The 16,907-nt window shown below is 55.3% G+C and overlaps 1 protein-coding gene and 1 long non-coding RNA gene across 3 annotated transcripts; one reads left to right on the top strand and one right to left on the bottom strand.

The window, feature by feature from the left end:
* Nucleotides 1-13: 13 nt before the first annotated feature.
* Nucleotides 14-6,172, bottom strand: TMEM150B (transmembrane protein 150B; the record flags this gene model as incomplete). The annotated part of the gene is made up of 6 exons (XM_081274143.1): nt 4,991-6,172; nt 3,957-4,016; nt 3,814-3,881; nt 3,505-3,632; nt 2,176-2,359; nt 14-210 (listed from the first exon to the last, which is right to left on the bottom strand). Exons 1-6 carry the CDS (start codon nt 5,056-5,058, stop codon nt 14-16), a joined length of 705 nt encoding a protein of 234 aa, XP_081130269.1. The 5' UTR covers nt 5,059-6,172.
* Nucleotides 3,466-7,976, top strand: LOC308637605. 2 transcript variants are annotated; one of them, XR_014019637.1, is made up of 3 exons: nt 3,466-3,606; nt 3,823-4,040; nt 7,137-7,976. It is a non-coding gene; the product is annotated as an uncharacterized lncRNA (long non-coding RNA). The 2 variants fall into 2 exon arrangements; XR_014019638.1 differs by having other exon boundaries at nt 3,532-3,670.
* The last annotated feature ends 8,931 nt before the right edge of the window (nt 7,977-16,907 follow it).

Here is a 16,907-nt window from a genome sequence, read left to right as displayed (position 1 = left end):
GTCAGAGAGCCTGCTACAGCTGGACCTGCAGGGATACAGGGGAGCCTGGCGGGGGACTGAGGTCCTGCCGAGGCTGAAGGCTCAGGCTGCAGCTGTCCAGGCTGGAGAAGTCCACAGCGAAGAGGCCAAAGAGTGTGAAGAGCAGCATGGCCACGGCCCACTCACAGATAGCTGAGGCAGAGCGCGGCGGCCAGAAGTAGAGGATGATCACTTTGCACCAGAGTCAAGGGCCACACGGCTTCCAAGAAGAGCCCAGGCACCAGCTCAGCCGCTGTGGGACTGAGGGCCAGGCCGAGGCCATCTCTAGTGTCTCTCATGAGCTGTTCGTCCTGCCTCGACTTGAATGGCAGGCCAGCTGCTCCCCACTCAGCTCAGATTCTCGCCTCCTTCTCCAGACCCAAGTCCTCCCGTCCCCACTCTCCATCCTTGCATGTAACCTCTGGTTAAAGTGCACACGAGTTCCTCAGGCCTGTCTCTGTCCTGCTGACCCTTCCCGATTCCACGACAGCTCTGCCGTTTCCCCGCCTTCTGGCAGGACACCGTTGCTGCGACCTCCAGGTGTTCCCCACCAGGCTCGGGCTGTCCACAGCTTGGCCCAGACATCCTCTCCCACCTCACCCACAGCCCCCCACAACTGAATCTCCCCCAAGCCCGTTCTCCCCTTGTTCCTCCACCTTGGCCAGCTGGCCCCCTCTTCTCCCTGGTCCCCTCTCTCTACCCTTCCTCTCAAAGCCTCTTTCCATACCACCAGCCCACGCAGCCTCGGAGCTCCAGCCGCACAGGGAAAGTTCTTGTTTCCTAGAAGCTCTCCCACTGGAGGCCCCTTCCCCTTTGTATCAAATAGAGCTCCGGCCTGCCCCTCCTAGATCAGCTTAGATGTCTTTCCATTCACTCAAGGATTTCCGAATTCCTTATGTGCCAGGCAGTGGGGTCAGATGGTAAATATGGCGACATCCCTCGCCCTGGGAGTCTCACAGCAAGTCAGGTGGGAGTCCTCAAGCAGAACGTGCTTACCCCAGGACTGACCCTGTTTCCCGGGCTTTCCACGCCTCCTGTCACTCAGGCCTGCGACCCCTCATCTTGGAGATCCTGAGCTCCTGGCCTGAACAGCCTCCTCATTCCTTTTCCTCAGCTGATTTTCCACCTCTGCACACACCTGTTCCTCCCCCAACTTCCCAGCTGGGACAAACATCTGCAGGACCAGCCTTAGACTCTCAGACCCATCTTGACAGACTTCTGGCTCTTATCCCTCTGGGCTGGCTGTCTATGGCTCCTTCCCGCTCCCTGCGACCCACCTGATCGGCAGCCCTGGTTTTGAAGATTCCAAGGGACCAGCTGGATCTTACCAACAAGGCTCCAGCAAGGGAATAAACCAGTCCCTCAGCCTGCTCACTAACAGAGGCTCCTGCTGTCTCTCATGCACTTGAACTCCCTATCAGAATTACTCATAACGATAAAGGATATGGACCCAGGCTCAGAGGGACGGGTCCCACCCAGAGGTGTGCCAGGCTGCAGGAGCATGTCTGCTTCTGGGGTGACTCAGAAATGAGCAGGACTAGTCTCCCGCAGAGGCGTGCTGGCAAACGCTTAACACCGGCTTTCCTTGGAGCATTTGGCAAATATTCTGGTGTAAATACTCTCACCACGGCCACTTCAAGACATTTCCCTGAAGCCACAGAACTCAGAGTTGGGAAGAGAGGTGCAGCCGTCACTGACTCCTCAGACCTTCACCACGGGCTTTGGCCAAGAGCCTCCCCTGCCTCAACCTGCCTCCATTCTCAGACACCAGCACATGCCTGGCTCGAGGCGGGGCCCAAACAGACTGTGACGAAGATGTCATGCTCCCGGAACTACTGGCCTCCCTGCGTGCCAGGCAGAGATCTCAGCACCTCACGTGCACTGTCCTCCTCACTCCTCACAATCAGGTGGACTGTTCTTCCTGCGCTTGGTAAGTGAGGACACAGAGGCAGGAAAGCAGCAGCGGAATTTCCCCCCAGCTAACACCTGGAGGAGAAGGGACCCCACTCCAGGCCTTCTGACCTCGAAGCCAGCACGTTCTGTGATGATCCTGCGGGAGACTGAGGCCCGAAGACAAGGACATCCTCGGCAGCACACAGCAAGGGCGCAGAAAATTGACCCCATGCCCTGCCCCCTCCCCCATGCCAATAAGGATACTGGCCACTGTGAGGATGGAGCAGAGGCTGCAGAGGGTCAGGCGCAGCAGCCAGATCCAGGGGGCTCCGGGCTGGGGCTGGTCCTTCATCCGCCAGGACAGAAGGAGCTGCAGCCAGAAGTAAAGGTTGCCCATTATGAAGGCGAGGAAGGCCCCCACCAGGTGTATGGGCTTCTGGTGTTTTTCCTGGGGGAACAGAGGAAGGAAAGTTGAGAGGAACACTGTGACAGCGGGAGGGTGATAACAGAGAGGGGGCCCTTGACCAACCCAAGAACTGCCAGACAGATGGCTTTTGACCAGGGACCTCGGCTACTGTCAGCTCCACAGGGCAGGTGCTTAAATCTGTTGCTCGCTACTGTAGCCTCAATGCCTAGAACAGTGCTTGGCACAAAGTAGATGCTCAGGAAACAGTGGAATAAATCTTGCATTCTCAAAAGGGGCAGGGACAGATATTGCCTCGCGGGAGGTAAAAATTTGTTCTTGAGGGTGAAAAATTCCATCAATGGTTTGTGACTTACAGCAGATATATATGTTAAAGTTTTTAACCATTAAAAATTTTGTTGGGGGAGGAAAAAATTGGGGGAATGTTTAAAATGACTCCTTAGGGAAGCAATATAATAATAATATTATAGTAATAAATTGAGGAACGCAGGCTTTAATGAGTGAGTGAATGAACTACTATGCAAATGAGATGGGGAGAAAGCCTCTTGTCTGAACAGCCTGTGTTCTCTCCCCAGCCCCCATTGTATCAGCAAGACAGGCTGGGTTTCAGGAACATGACAGTAAAATAAAATAGCAAAATAAATCGCTACAATTTCTTTTTATCATTTGTCCATTCATTTATTCTACAAATATCTACAGAGCTTCGTGACTGTGGGTTCTAGAGTCTACAAATCTAGGTTCATTTCGGTCCACCAAGGACAAGCTGATTTGAAAGCGCTAGCATAGGACCCAAAGGACCTACCGAGAGTTCTGGGGGTAATGACAGAATTAACGTCCACAAGGTAACGCCTCCTACAGAGGGAACCCTCAACAGCTGGGCCGACCACGAAGAACGAGTGAACCGAAGTAATTTCACGATTAAACCAGGGGTTGGCACAAAATTATCCCAGCCTCCTGGGGTTCCACAAGTTTGCCCGACAATGAGCCCCCACACGCCCCATGCAGACCGCCGCCTCCCTGACTGTGGTGAGCCCGGAAACTACATGTCCCAGGAGGAATTGCGACCGCGGCTTCCGACGCCGGCTGCCGGAGGCCGCGGCGAACGCTGGGAATTGTAGTCCACAATAGCCGGACGAGGAGGGGTTCCCTGGGCGCCCGCTGCGTCTCACCTGGAAGTTGCCTACTATGGACGCCCCTAGAGCACAGAGGAGTCCCAACCACAGGATCGACTGGTTATGACACGTGGCGACGCCCCAGTCCCGGAGCTGGTGGTAACGCACAATGCAGATCCAGGCAGCTGGGAGGACAGGGCAGTGGGCTGGAGTCCCCAGCAAGGTGGAGACGGTGGAAGGGGAGGACACGGGAAGGGGCGAGGGGACAATTCCCGGATTTCAGGGAGGAGAGCTGGGGCCGGACCCTGGGTCGCAGGGAGGAGGACTGGGGACTGGCTTGTTTGGTTTGGGCTGGGGAATGCTTACCCATGGCAGCTCCCGCATTGAGCAGCTGGCTGAAGAGGCAGCTCTGAGGGGGGTCGGATCCACAGACGCTGTGAAAGGTAAAGGGCCGTCCAATGGCTCCTCCAAGGCAGAGCCCATGCTTTCCTCCTGCAGGCCATAACTACCTGATGAAGGGGAAGCCTTCCGAGAGGTCCACAGACCTGTTGACCACCGAGATTCCAAACCTGAGGTGGGAGGAGCACACCAAAGTGCGTCAGGGACTTTCAAGCACAACTTTTCTTTCTGCCCCTTAACCAAACACTTCATTCTGTTAACAGAACACGCAGAACTTCTAGACCCGTCCTCCCTCAGACCCAGGGTCCAGGCCCAGCCTCCTCCCTCAGACCCAGGGTCCAGCCCCAGCCTCCTCCCTCATACGAGGGTCCAGCCCCAGCCTCCCCCCTCAGACCCAGGGTCCAGGCCCAGCCTCCTCCCTCATACGAGGGTCCAGCCCCAGCCTCCCCCCTCAGACCCAGGGTCCAGGCCCAGCCTCCCCCCTCAAACCCAGGGTCCAGGCCCAGCCTCCTCCCTCAGACCCAGGGTCCAGGCCCAGCCTCCTCCCTCAGACCCAGGGGTCCAGGCCTCAGCCCTCCTCCCTCAGACCCAGGGTCCAGGCCCAGCCTCCTCCCTCAGACCCAGGGGTCCAGGCCCAGCCTCCTCCCTCAGACCCAGGGTCCAGGCCCAGCCTCCTCCCTCAGACCCAGGGGTCCAGGCCTCAGCCCTCCTCCCTCAGACCCAGGGGTCTAGCTCCAGCCCTCTTCCCTCAGACCCAGGGTCCAGGCCCAGTTCCTCCCTCAGACCCAGGGTCCAGGCCCAGCCTCCTCCCTCAGACCAGGGGTCCAGCTCCAGCCCTTCTCCCTCAGACCCAGGGGTCCAGCTCCAGCCCTCCTCCCTCAGACCAGGGGTCCAGGCCCAGCCTCCTCCCTCAGACCCAGGGTCCAGGCCCAGCCTCCTCCCTCAGACCCAGGGTCCAGGCCCAGCCTCCTCCCTCAGACCCAGGGTCCAGGCCCAGCCTCCTCCCTCAGACCCAGGGTCCAGGCCCAGCCCTCCTCCCTGAGACCCAGGGTCCAGGCCCAGCCTCCTCCCTCAGACCCAGGGTCCAGCTCCAGCCTCCTCCCTGAGACCCGGGATGGAGGGTCCATCTGGTCTCGACACTCACACGATCCAGACACCAGCAATAGCCCAGAGTGCCAGGAAAGCAGGCAGAAGGGACAGGTAGCCCCGCATGCTGGGCTCTGCAGAGGAAGGAGAAGGGCTGGGCCTGGGGCGGCAACCTCTCTGCTTGGCGAGGGAGGACCAGCGCTCAGGTGTGTGGACGGGGACCCTCCGGCTCTGAGACCCTTTGGCTCCCAGGCAGAAGCGATGGGCAGGGTTATGGTGGAACCGGGGAAGCCCTAGCCCTGGGCCCTGTGGCTACCTCTCATGGCTTTCAGTCCCGGCCCTCCCCAACCCTGGTCTCTCCTGGTCTTCCCCTCCCCCACCTCCAGGCCAGGGCCCTGGCCTTACCCTGTCCCTCTCCTTCTGGAACTCCCTCTGTAGCTTGGGGCTGGTGAGCCTTCAGGGAAGGGATTCTGGGTGGGGCAGGGCAGGCAGGTCGTCCACGTCCTCTAGAGGCAAAGTCCAGGCCCCAGCACCTGTCCGACCTTGGATCTGACTGGCCACTTTCACCCCCAAACCACCACTTCCTGTCTCCTGAGAACTCAGCAGGCAGCACCTCAGCTTCAGGGAGCCCCTAACCTCCTTCCTCCAGTTTGTGGGTTCAACTTCCAAACTGCAGCATTTGTCCTGCCCTAGACCCAGAAACCTCAGCCTCCAGAGCGCTCCCTCCTCTTCCCTCGGGGACCCCAGAGTCGGGGCCCCCAGTCCTCTCCCCTCTAAGACCCAGAGGTCCTTCTGGAATACCTGCATGGGTTTTAGCCCCGGGGTCCAGCCTTCCTACTGAGGGACTGAGGATCAGGCCTCACTCGAGGATTCCTCCCTCTCTACACTTTCCGTGTTCGGGCTGCTGGGTGTGGAGCCCTGGTGACCCGCCTCTACCCCTCCGGTTGTCTTCCCGTCTCCCTTTCTCTTCTGCCAGGCTGGAGTTCCCCAGGCAGGCAGAGTGTGGGTGGGAGAGCGCCCATTCTGGTGGAATCTGCCTCTGAACTCCTCCCCAGACAGCAGGACTTCCTCTTGTCTTTCACACAGCAGTCCTCACCTCTGGCCTCCTCTCCTACAGTACCCAGGCCTGAGTCGGGTTTCCTGCCCCTTACTCCAAGGACCCAGGAATCTAGACACCAGCCCTGCCCCTACAGATCCCAGGAAGCAGACCTCAGCCCTCCCCGGTCAGATCCAGGACTCCTGACCCAACTCCTCCCTCAGACCCGAGAACAAACTTCCTCCTCCCTCCCTCCCTCCCTCAGCATCTCAATTTTAATTTTGTTAATTCAGGTGGAATTACCATAGCATAGAATTTTAAAGTTCATAATTCAGTGGCATTTGGTACGCTGGTAAAGCGTCACCACCACCTCTGTCTGGTCCAGTTGTGTGTGTGTGTGTGTGTGTGCGTGCACACGCACATGTGCTGGGGATGAACCCAAGAGGGCTCCACCACCAAGCTACATCCACGCTGCTTTTTTACCCCCGATTTTGACGTGTGGCCTCACCCCATTGCCCAGGCTGGCCTCAAATCTGTGACCCTCCCTCCTAAGTTGGGATTGCTGGCGTGCGCCACCATGGGCAGCCCAGAACTCTCTGATCACCCAGAAGCAGACCCAACGCCCACTGCGTGGTCCTTGCCCACTGCCCAGCCCCGTCCTCCGTCGGGAGGCCCCTCGTGGCTGAGTGGCCTGTCCTGGAGCTTGCCTGGGGGTGGCCTCCTGCGGCCGGCGCCTAGTCTGAGTCTGCGGCGTGCTTGGTGCTGTGCTTCTGAGGCTCCTCACGTTGCTGTGGCTGGAAGGGGACTCACCCTCTGAGTCCACATTTCATCTCCAGCAGGAACCATTAAGAGGTGGGGCGCGGGGGGACCTTGAAGAGGGTGAGGAGACTCGGCCGTCATAAGTGGGTGGACCCACTCAGGGATCAGTGGCTCCAGCGTCCCTCTCTCACCGAGGGGTGACTGGGCCAGCAGAAAGGCCAGCACCACATGTAGGCCCTAATCTTGGACAGAGCCATGACCCCAGAAAGCGTCTTTTCTTCATAGCTTGCCCATCTGTGCGACGGCACTGCCCACATGGAACATGGGCTGACACCGCCATGCCCCATATCAGAGCTGCTTTTTTTTTTTAGTTGGACACAATACCTTTATTTTATTTATTTACTTTTAGGTGGTGCTGAGGATGGAACCCAGGGCCTCGCACGTGCTAGGAGAGCGCTCTACCGCTGAGCGCCGGCCCCAGCCCAAGAGCTTCATCTTTTTTTTTTTTTTTTTAATGATTCAGTCACTGTCTATTGACACCATCTCTCAGGACTCACGAATGAAGTGTGTTCATCAGCTTTCTGTTGCTATGACAAAATACTTGAGGAAAACAACTTGGAAGCGGGAAGTTTGTTTTGGCTCATGCTTTCAGAGGTTTCAGTCACGGCTTGGATGGCTCCATTGCTTTGGGCCTGAAGTCAGGCAGAATGTCATGGCAAAAGGACCTGGCAGAGCAAAGCCACTCAGGAATGCCAGCTAGGAAGCAGAGAGAGAGAGAGAGAAAGGAAGGAACCAGGGACAGAACATAGTCTTCAAGGGCACCCGCAAAACCCAGGCCCCTAAACCTCCAAATGTGGCATCCAGCTACGAGCTTTGGTGGGCTACGCCATCGAGCCCTCATGACCCAACCACTCCCCAAAACACCCATCTCTGAACACTGCTACACTCCCACACATGAGGCTTTGGCAGGCATTTCACATCCAAGCCATGATATTGAAGCCCCAAGCTGGCACAGGGGCACATCTGTGGTCCCAGGGACTCCAGAGGCTGAGCAGGACAGTGATAAGGTCAAGTCCAGCCACGGCAACTTAGCAAGACCCTGTCTCAAAATAGAAAAGGCTCGGGCTGGGGATACAGCTCAGTAGTAAAGCACCCCTGGACTCAGTCCCCCAGGAAATAAATAAATCACACCAGGGCCCCAAGTGCCCTGTGGATCTCCAGCATCCTAGCAACTAGGGCTTAACACTCCCAGGTTTTCTGACAGGAAGAAGAGAACACGAGAGGAACACAGACGGGCCCCAGAAATGTCTGAAAGCAGGGATCCAACAGAGGATCTTGAATGAGGACCCTCCACCTCTGTGGGTGACCCCGTGAAGGTCCCACAGGGATCCAACGTGAGGACCCAAGGAGCGGTGATGGACGTGGTTCAGGCCCGGGCTCAGGAGAGGGCTTTGCTGGCCACAGTGGTGGCCAGTGTGTACTGGTTTGCCAGGTATGAAAAGCCAGAAGCCTCACCAAGGAGGGACCTCCCGGGCCACGTCCGAGGAGGTGGTGTGACAGTTTAGAAGCCACCAGAAGCAGAAGCGTTTCTCAGTCAGGGGGCCCCTGGAGACCCGGTTTCGGCCCAGCCAGCTGAGCTCCCTTCCCACAGACTAGCTGGGCACCTGAAGGGTCTCCCGTGGCCGCTGCACCAGGTCTCCGTGGGTTAGCGGCGGCCCTGGAGGTGGGCAGCCTGACAGGGCCCCTGGCTGCCATCCACAGGCTGGCTCCTCCGGAGGCCCCGGGGGAGGACCCATCCCACCACGTTCCAGCCACAGGGGCCCTGCATCCAGGACTCCTGGCCTTTCCTCTGCACCCGTGTCACCCGACTCTGCTGCCATGGTCTCGCCTCTTCTCTGGCTCTGGCCCCCGGCCTCCCTCTTTCACCTGTGAGGATGCCTCCCAGTGACCTGGGATCCTCTCCCCGTCTCAAGATCCATCACTTGATCCTGTCTGCAAGGTCCCTTGTCCACCTTAGGTGCCACGTTCACAGGTTGCAGAGACCAGGATGGCCCACTGTTTGGGAGGGCCAAGCGCCCTGTCCCCTCCGGTGCCCCGGACTCCAGGACTCCAGAGCAGAGGGCACAGTGTCACCCCTCAGCGCCCCGTCTCTGGACCCCGACTGCCCAGCTCTCAGGGTCCACCTCTGCCTCCTGGGGTGGTGATGTGACCTGGGGCAAGTGGCTGTGCCTCTCTGCGCCTCGGTTCCCTGTGACCTGGGGACAGTAAGATTAACTGTCTCCCAAGGTCGTGATGTGGAATCAGAGCCCAGGCGTGTCGGGCATCACGGCCTCCACTTCCCCAGTCAGCCACCCCAGCACTGCCTCTGCCTGGGGCTCCGGGTGGGAAAGGAACAGAGCACCCAGTCAGCCTGGCACTGGGCCCTCGGCCTCCCGCCTCAGGCCTCCTCTCAGCCGCCACAGCCAGCATCTCCCTCTGGTCAGGCCTGTGCTCTCTCACGGCCTCGCAGGGTGCCAGGGTCCAGAAATGGCAGCACAGAGGACCACAGCAGCGGGTGACCGGTGCCCTGGTGGAAGTCCCACAGGGACCCCAGGGGAGGAAGGGGTGGCGCTGGCCACTGGCTGTGACTCCCTGCCTTGACCCTGCTGTTGCTGCCCGGCCCCTCCCTACTGTGGACTTCACAAGGAAATGAAGATGCTGAGGAGAGTGACCCAGTCGGGCTTCTCCCTTCTCTGGGCCTCCATACCTGCCTCGCTGTCTGGGTACAGAGACAGGCTTGGTCCCTGGTGTCCCATGGTGCTTATGTGACATCCACAAGACACCCCCTGAGAGGATGGGCACCCTGTCTCCAGCAGGGGGCAGGCAGGCCTCCAGGTTCAGGTCTACCTGCTGCTGAGAGGCTGGACTGCTCTGGACCCTGGGGGCCAGCACAGCTCAGCCAGGGGAGGAGGCCGCAGCCGTGTGGCGAGAGGACACTCTCACAGTTAGAAAGCACTGCTGGTTGGTGGTGGGAAATGGGGTTTTTGTCCCAGCCGGTGACCCTTCCCCAGCCCAGGGACATGGACCTTGGGGGTGAACCATCTCACCTGCGTGTTCCTGTCTGTGAATGGAGGATGGCCCGGAGCCTCCCTGACGTGGTGGTGAGGTGTGCTGAGCTCCTCCACAGGAGGGCTCCAAGCAGCGCCCACCACCAGCACTGCAGTGTGAGGGTGGTCAATACTGCTGACTCCCTCACTTCACCCCAGTGGGCTGCAGGGCCTGGAGGCTGTCCTGCTGTGGGGCCAGCTTGACATGACCACAACCATGTATGTATTTATTTGTTTGTTTATTTATTGTACTGGGGATTGAACCCAGGGGCTACCTCGCCAGCGCTTTTTAATTTTTAAAAAATATTTTTAGCTCTAGATGGACACAATATCTTTATCATTTATTTATTTATTTTAAATGTGGTGCTGAGAATTGAACCCAGTAACTCACACATGCCAGGCAAGAGCTCTACCACTGAGCCACCACCCCAGCCCTTACTTTCTGAGACAGGGTCTTGATAAGGTCCCCAGGCTGACCTGGAACTTACCATCCTCCTGCCTCAGTCTCACAGGTAGTTGGGATTACAGGTGTACACCACCACTCCTGACTGACCAAAGCCATCTTGAACAAACATAACTGCTGTTTTGCCCACCAGATGACCCTGGCACACATCCTAAACCTAACAGGATCAACAAACTTGTGAAGATTTGCAAGGATGGTGGCACATGCCTGTAATCCTGGGCACGTGGGGGCTGAAGCAGGAGATTGCAAGTTTGAGGCCAGCCTGGACCATTTAGCAGGAACCTGTCTCAACATAGAAAATACAAAGGGCTAGGGAGCTAGCTCAATGATAAAGCACCCCTGGGATCAATCCCCAGCAGTGCAAAAAGGTTTAAAAATAAAAACCTTAACCCAGCATTCTCAGGCCTGCCACTGAAGTCCCAGTAGTTCTTGACTGGTGTTTGAAATGTTGACAGCTCTCTCTACTTTTGTTTTTGAGATAGGGTCTCAGTACATTGCCCAGGCTAGCCTCAAAGTCTCAATCCTCCAGCCTCCGCCTTTGGAGTAGCTGGGATTACAGGGGTGTGCTTCTGCACCTGGCTTCAATGTGTGACTTTGTGTGTGGACATGTTTTCATTTCTATTGAGTGTATACCTAGAAGTGTAAGGATCCGGCGAATCGTTGGAGAAAGAGACCACAAGTGACCAGCTTCATGCAATGAGCAGGAGGGAGTTTATTGAAGAGGATCCTAATTCAGCGCGCTGAGGCTCAAGGCTCACTCAGGAAGGGAGAGCGGCCCAGAGCCCAGAGCAGAGGTCAAGCAGAGCTTAAGTCAGGAAAATTGAACAACAACTCTGAGACATGATTAGCACATTCATTGGCGGGAACAGGTCGGGCGGGGGTGATTGAATGTGTACCCCCCCCCCTTAGGAGTGACCAAACTGATTGGTTCAGGCCCTGTGACAAACTGCACAGGGCCCTAGGCTAAATGGCCAGTAGGGCGTTGTCTTAACTATCTCAGGAATTTCAGGTTCTGGGTGTAGCAGAGGAACTTAACAATACCTAGTCTTTTACATTTTAATTTAGGCTTTGCAATTTAGAAGCTTTACAATGCCCAGTTTTTTACATTTTAATTCAGGCTTTTGCAGCTTAGAATCAGCTTAGAAATTTTACCTTTACAGAAGTAGAATTGCTGGATCATGTGGTCACATTTTCAGGACCTGGTGAACTATTTTCCACAATGCCTGCTGTAATTTTACACCCTACCATCAATGCAAGAGTTCTCTGCATCCTCCACAGCACTTGGTCACCTCTGTTTTGTTGCTGAGGGCCTTGCTAAATTGCTGAGTCTGACTTGCAGTCCTCTTGTCTCCGCCTCCTAAATTGCTGGGTTTACAGGTGTTCACCACTGCACCCAGCTGAATCAAATCTTTACTGAGCAAATCTTTTTCAAATGCCAATGATAGCCACACTGGTGGCCCATGCCTGTAATCTCAGCAACTCTGGAGGCCAAGGCAGGAGGATCACAAGTTCAAGGCCAGCCTCAGCAATTTAGCAAGGCCCTAAGCAACTTAGACCTGTCACCAAATAAAAATAAAAAGGGCTGGAACTGTGGCTCAGTAGTACAGCACCTTAGATTCAATCCCCAGTATCAAAAAGCAAATTAATACATAAATAATAAAACTGCATTCTGCTGGGCACAGTGGCATATGCCTGTAATCCCAGTGGCTTGGGAGGCTTTTGAGTTCAAAGCCCTCCTCAGCAACAGTGAGGTGCTAAGAAATTCAGAAAGGGGCTGGGGATGTGGCTCAAGCGGTAGCGCGCTCGCCTGGCGTGCATGCGACCAGGGTTCGATCCTCAGCACCACATACCAACAAAGATGTTGTGTCCGCCGAGAACTAAAAAATAAATATTAAAAAATTCTCTCTCTCTCTCTCTCTCTCTCCCCTCTCTCACTCTCTCTTTAAAAAAAAAAAAAAGAAATTCAGAAAGACCCTGTCTCTAAATAAAACACAAAATGGGCTGGGGTTGTGGCTCAGTGATTGAGTACCCCTGAGTTCAACCCCTGTACTCTCACCTACTACCCACCCCCCCCCAAAAAAAAACAGCCTCCTGCTAAATTCCCTGGGCTGGACTTGAATGTTATTTTTTGGGAGAGGCAGATACTAGGGACTGAACCCAGAGGCTCTTTACCACTGAGCTACATCCCCAGATCTTTTTATTTTTTATTTTGAGACAGGGTCCTCTAAGTTGCTTAGGGCCTTGTGAAATTGCCCAGATCGGCCTCAAACTTGCAATCCTCCTATCTCAGCCTCCTGAGGCTCTGGGATTTCAGGCATGCACCATAGTGGCTGGCAAAGACTCTGTTTTAAAAATAGAAAATAAAAAGGGCTGGAGATGTAGCTATGAGGTAAGCACCCCTGAGTTCCATCCTGAGTATAAAAAAAAAACCTAGAAGGTAAAAATAAAAAGCCAGTGATATGATATGGCAGGCACTGGCCTTGACACTGAGACTGTGAACATGACAAAGGCTCTTGCCCTCCTGAAACTTCAGTTCCAGCTGGGAGAGAACAACAAACAAGTAAACAAAGAGCTCTCTCCCCCTGGGCAGGGGAAGAGCCCTGTACCCCAGCTCTGTGGACTCAGGATCTGGAGCCACCAGGTGTAAGGGTCCGGCAAAGCGTCGGAGAAAGAGACCACAGGAGACTAGCTCCATGCAATGGCAAGGGGGATTTATTGGGGATCCATTCCAGCGCGCTGGGGCTCCGTGCTCACTCAAGAAGGGAGAGCAGCCCAGAGCCCAGAGCAGAGGTCAAGCAGAGCTTAAGTACACTTTTTGGAGAGGGCGGGGGGGGGGGGGGCTTTGCATGCATCAGAACAAATCATCATGAGGCGCGGGAAAATTGAACAACAACTCTGAGAGGTGATTAGCACATTCATTGGCGGGAACAGAGCGGGCAGGGGTGATTGGTTACTCCTAAGCAGGGTACACATTTAAACTGATTGGTTCGGGCCCTGTGACAAACTGCACAGGGCCCTAGGCTAAATGGCCAGTAGGGCCTTGTCTTAACTATCTCAGGAATTTCAGGTAGCAGAGGAACTTTGCGATGCCCGGGTCTTTTACATGTTAATTTTGCAGTTTAGAATCAGCTTAGAAATTTTACCCTTACACAGGGACCTCAAATTCTGAAGGACCACGCTGCCTCACTGCTGCATTTCATCTTGAAACTCCCAGCGAGTTTTGAGCAAGGGGCTCTGCATGGATGGGGAGTGGGGCACTTCTAGCCAGGGTAGTCAGGGAAGACCTCCTGGGAGTGGCACCATGGGAGCCGAGACCTTGGGAGGACAAAGGGAACCCGACAGGTACTTCTGGATAAAGCCTTCTGTCCCCAGAGCACCGCCAGCTCAGCACAGCAGGGCTGCCAGGAGCTGGGGGGCGGGTAAGGTCACGGAGGGCTGGGGGGCGGGTAAGGTCACGGAGGGAGGGAGGGAGGTAAGGACGGTTACAAAGTTAGGTTTTCATCTAGTGGCGCCTTAGTCAACTTCAGTAAGCACTGCCGGTTTCCGCAGGTCAGGAGCGGGGAGGGGTCAGCTGGCTGGTCAGTCCCAGCCCTGGGCTGCAAGTCATCCGGAGGTTTGACAGGCACTGGAGGACTTCCCAGGACGGCCAGCACACATGACTGTCGGCACTTGGGCAGGAAGCCCGGGTTCCTCTCTGGCTGATGGTAGAAGATCTCAGTTCCTTACCTCATGGCTGTGGCCCAGGGCGGCTCCTGTCTCCCCCTCCCCTGGCCCCAGGGCTTCACCCCCACTGAGCATGCTTTCTAGTACACCTCACCCTGGAATCCTGTTTAACCTCATTCTAGAGGTGACCCCCTTTCCCACCTCTCTCTTTCTCTTGTGGCAAAAAGCATACAACATCCAATTTACCACCCAGCAGGTTAAAAGTGCACAGCTTGGTGGCATTAAGTACACAACGTGGTACAGCCACTGCCACCTTCCATTTCCAGAACTTCACTGTCATCCCCAAAGGAAGCTTCATCCCCTGCAGCACTCATTCCCACCCTGCCCCACCCCTGCCTCTGATATCACTTCTCAGCCTGGGATTCCCAGCCCTAGATATTGGTAGAAAAGGGATCTCACAGCAGGGGGCTTGATGGCTGGCTCCTTGCACTTAGCATATCCCCCACCCCCAGGTGAAGCTCAGATTACAGCATGCGTCAGAGCCTCAGTCCCTTTCCAAGGTGGCTCTTATGCCATCTGAAGTTTGAGAGCCACTGTGATGGCCTTTGGCCGCTGGCCATACCTAGGCAGTGTGACCCGGAGGCTAAGGGCAAGCTCTGGAGTCTGAGGCTTGAAAGTTAACTCTGGCCACAGTGTTACCGCGGTTGACCAGTGACGAGTCCCTGATTCCCCAGTGTTGAAGTATAACCCCAGAGGAGCACGCCGAGGCAAGGTCAGAGTGGAAGGTAGAAGTTTATTAAAGGACAGCAGAAAAGACTTCTCCCAGAGGAAGAAGGGGACCCAAGAGGTGGAATTCGTGGAAGTGTGGTGGTCTCCCCTTTTTATACCTAGGGTCTTCTTGCATTTGGGTCACATTCCTGTCCTTTGTTCTGTCAAGGGTGGGGCACAGGTGGGCCAAAGGAGTAATCTGGGCAGGAAGGACTTTTGGGTCAGCATCTTAAGTTTGCTAGGAGCTGTTTCATTAACACTTCTTTGGGATGGGCTCTGGCCTTGGGCTTTTCCGGGACTTCATTAACATTCCAAGAGATGTTCTGCTTCCCCCCCCCCACCCCAATTCATTCTCAACTTGGCCTCCATTTTGGATCTTACTGGATATTAGACCGGATTTACCTCACTACGCTGACTACCTAACTCTAAATCTGGCTTCAACAGCATCCTGTAAGCCTTACTTTGATCATCTGTAAAACGGGCACAGTAACCATCCCACAGATTCAGGGGTGTGTACACAGAAACTGCTTTTTTTTTTTTTTTTGTACTGACCACTGAACCACATCCCCAACTCTTTTTATATTTTATTTAGAGACAGGGTCTCACTGAGTGCCTTAGGGCTCACTAAGTTGTTGCTGAGGCGGGCTCTGAACTAGAGGTCCTCCTGATGTAAGGGTCCGGAGAAGCGTCGGAGAAAGAGACCACCAAGAGACCACTCATGCAATTGGCAGAAGGAGATTTATTGAACCAGCATGCTGGGGCTCCGTGCCAACTCAAGAAGGGAGAGCAGTCCAGAGCCCTGGGCAGGGGTTGAGCAGTGCTTAAATACACTTTTTGGGGAGGGCGGGGGCTTTGCATACATCACAGTCTCTTTTAACAAATCACCATACACCGCGGGAAAATCAAACAATAATTCTTAGACTTGATTAGTACATTCATTGGCAGGAACAGGCTGAGCAGGGGTGATTGGTCACTTCTAAGCGGGGTACACATTCAAACTGATTGATTATGGGGCCTGGATGCCTACGTGCCGGGCTACACAGGGTCCTAAGTTATTAAAAAACCAAATGGCCAGTAGGGCATTGTCTTAACTGCCTCAGGAGTTTAACCCAGGCTTTGCAGTTTAGAAGCAGGTTTACAATGCCTGGTCCTTTACATTTTAACTCAGGCTTTGCAGCTTAGAAACTTTACCCTTTCACTGACAACCTCCAATGCCTCTGAGATTACAGGTGGGCACCCCTGTGCCCAGCTAAAGAAACTGGTTTGTGTTAGAAGCTCAGCAACTTGGTCAGAGGATGTAGCTCAGTGGTAGAGACTATGCCTGGCACGCACCAGGCCCTGGATTCCATCCCCAGCCCCTCAAAAATAAATAAATAAATAGCTCAGTAAGGGGTTGAGAGAAATTTCAGTGTCTGCAGTAAGTCTTTAGGAGGATTCCCACCCCTGGCTGAGTGGCGGCTGGCTGGACTGGGTCGGTACCTGGGTGTCTTGCTCCTGCCCCAGCCAGATGGCTGGCCTAGTTGATGAGCTCTGTTAGGAAAGCACCTGGCTGCTCAGTCACCCAGGTGCAAAGAGCCCTGGCAGCTCGCCCTGGTGACTGTGGGCAAGTTGGAGCCATGCAAGGCCCAGGGGTCACCAGAAGTCAAGGGCATCTAGTGTAGTCCTTGGCTGCCAGGGAACCAGATTGTTAATTGGGTCACACACTGCTGGTCATGGGGTCCCCCTCAGAGTCACCAGGCCACAGGAGGGGAGAAAGGAGGCAGGGAAACTAAATGGGTGCCTGCACATGCCAGGCACTGGTGAACATCAGAGCTCCGTTTTGCCATAAAATGCTGTCCTTTAACCCTCATGTTTGGTGTGTGTGATGCTGAGGACCCACCCCAGGGCCTCTGGCAAGCCAGGCAGCCCTGGGCCACTGACCTGCATCTGCAGCCCATCCCTGTTCTTTCTTTCCTTATGTTATGTTCGAATTCGGGACCCCCAAAAGACCACCAGAGACCCAAGATCGATGTAAGCACCAAAGAGGTGTTTATTGCGAGCTAGCTCGGTCCTCCACGCTCACAGCAACTGGTGACCCTGAGAGGCCCTGAGCCCAGGGTTTGCAGCAGTTTTATACACTCTTTGGAGAAGGCAGGGACCCCCACATACATCATACTATCTCTTAGCAAATCATCACACACTGCGGGAAAATCAAATAACA

This window comes from Spermophilus citellus (genome assembly GCF_964194105.1).
Source record: "Spermophilus citellus genome assembly, chromosome: 18".
Lineage (NCBI taxonomy): Eukaryota > Metazoa > Chordata > Mammalia > Rodentia > Sciuridae > Spermophilus > Spermophilus citellus.
Note: the sequence above shows the minus strand (reverse complement) of the source record. Positions and strands in the feature narration are given on the sequence as shown.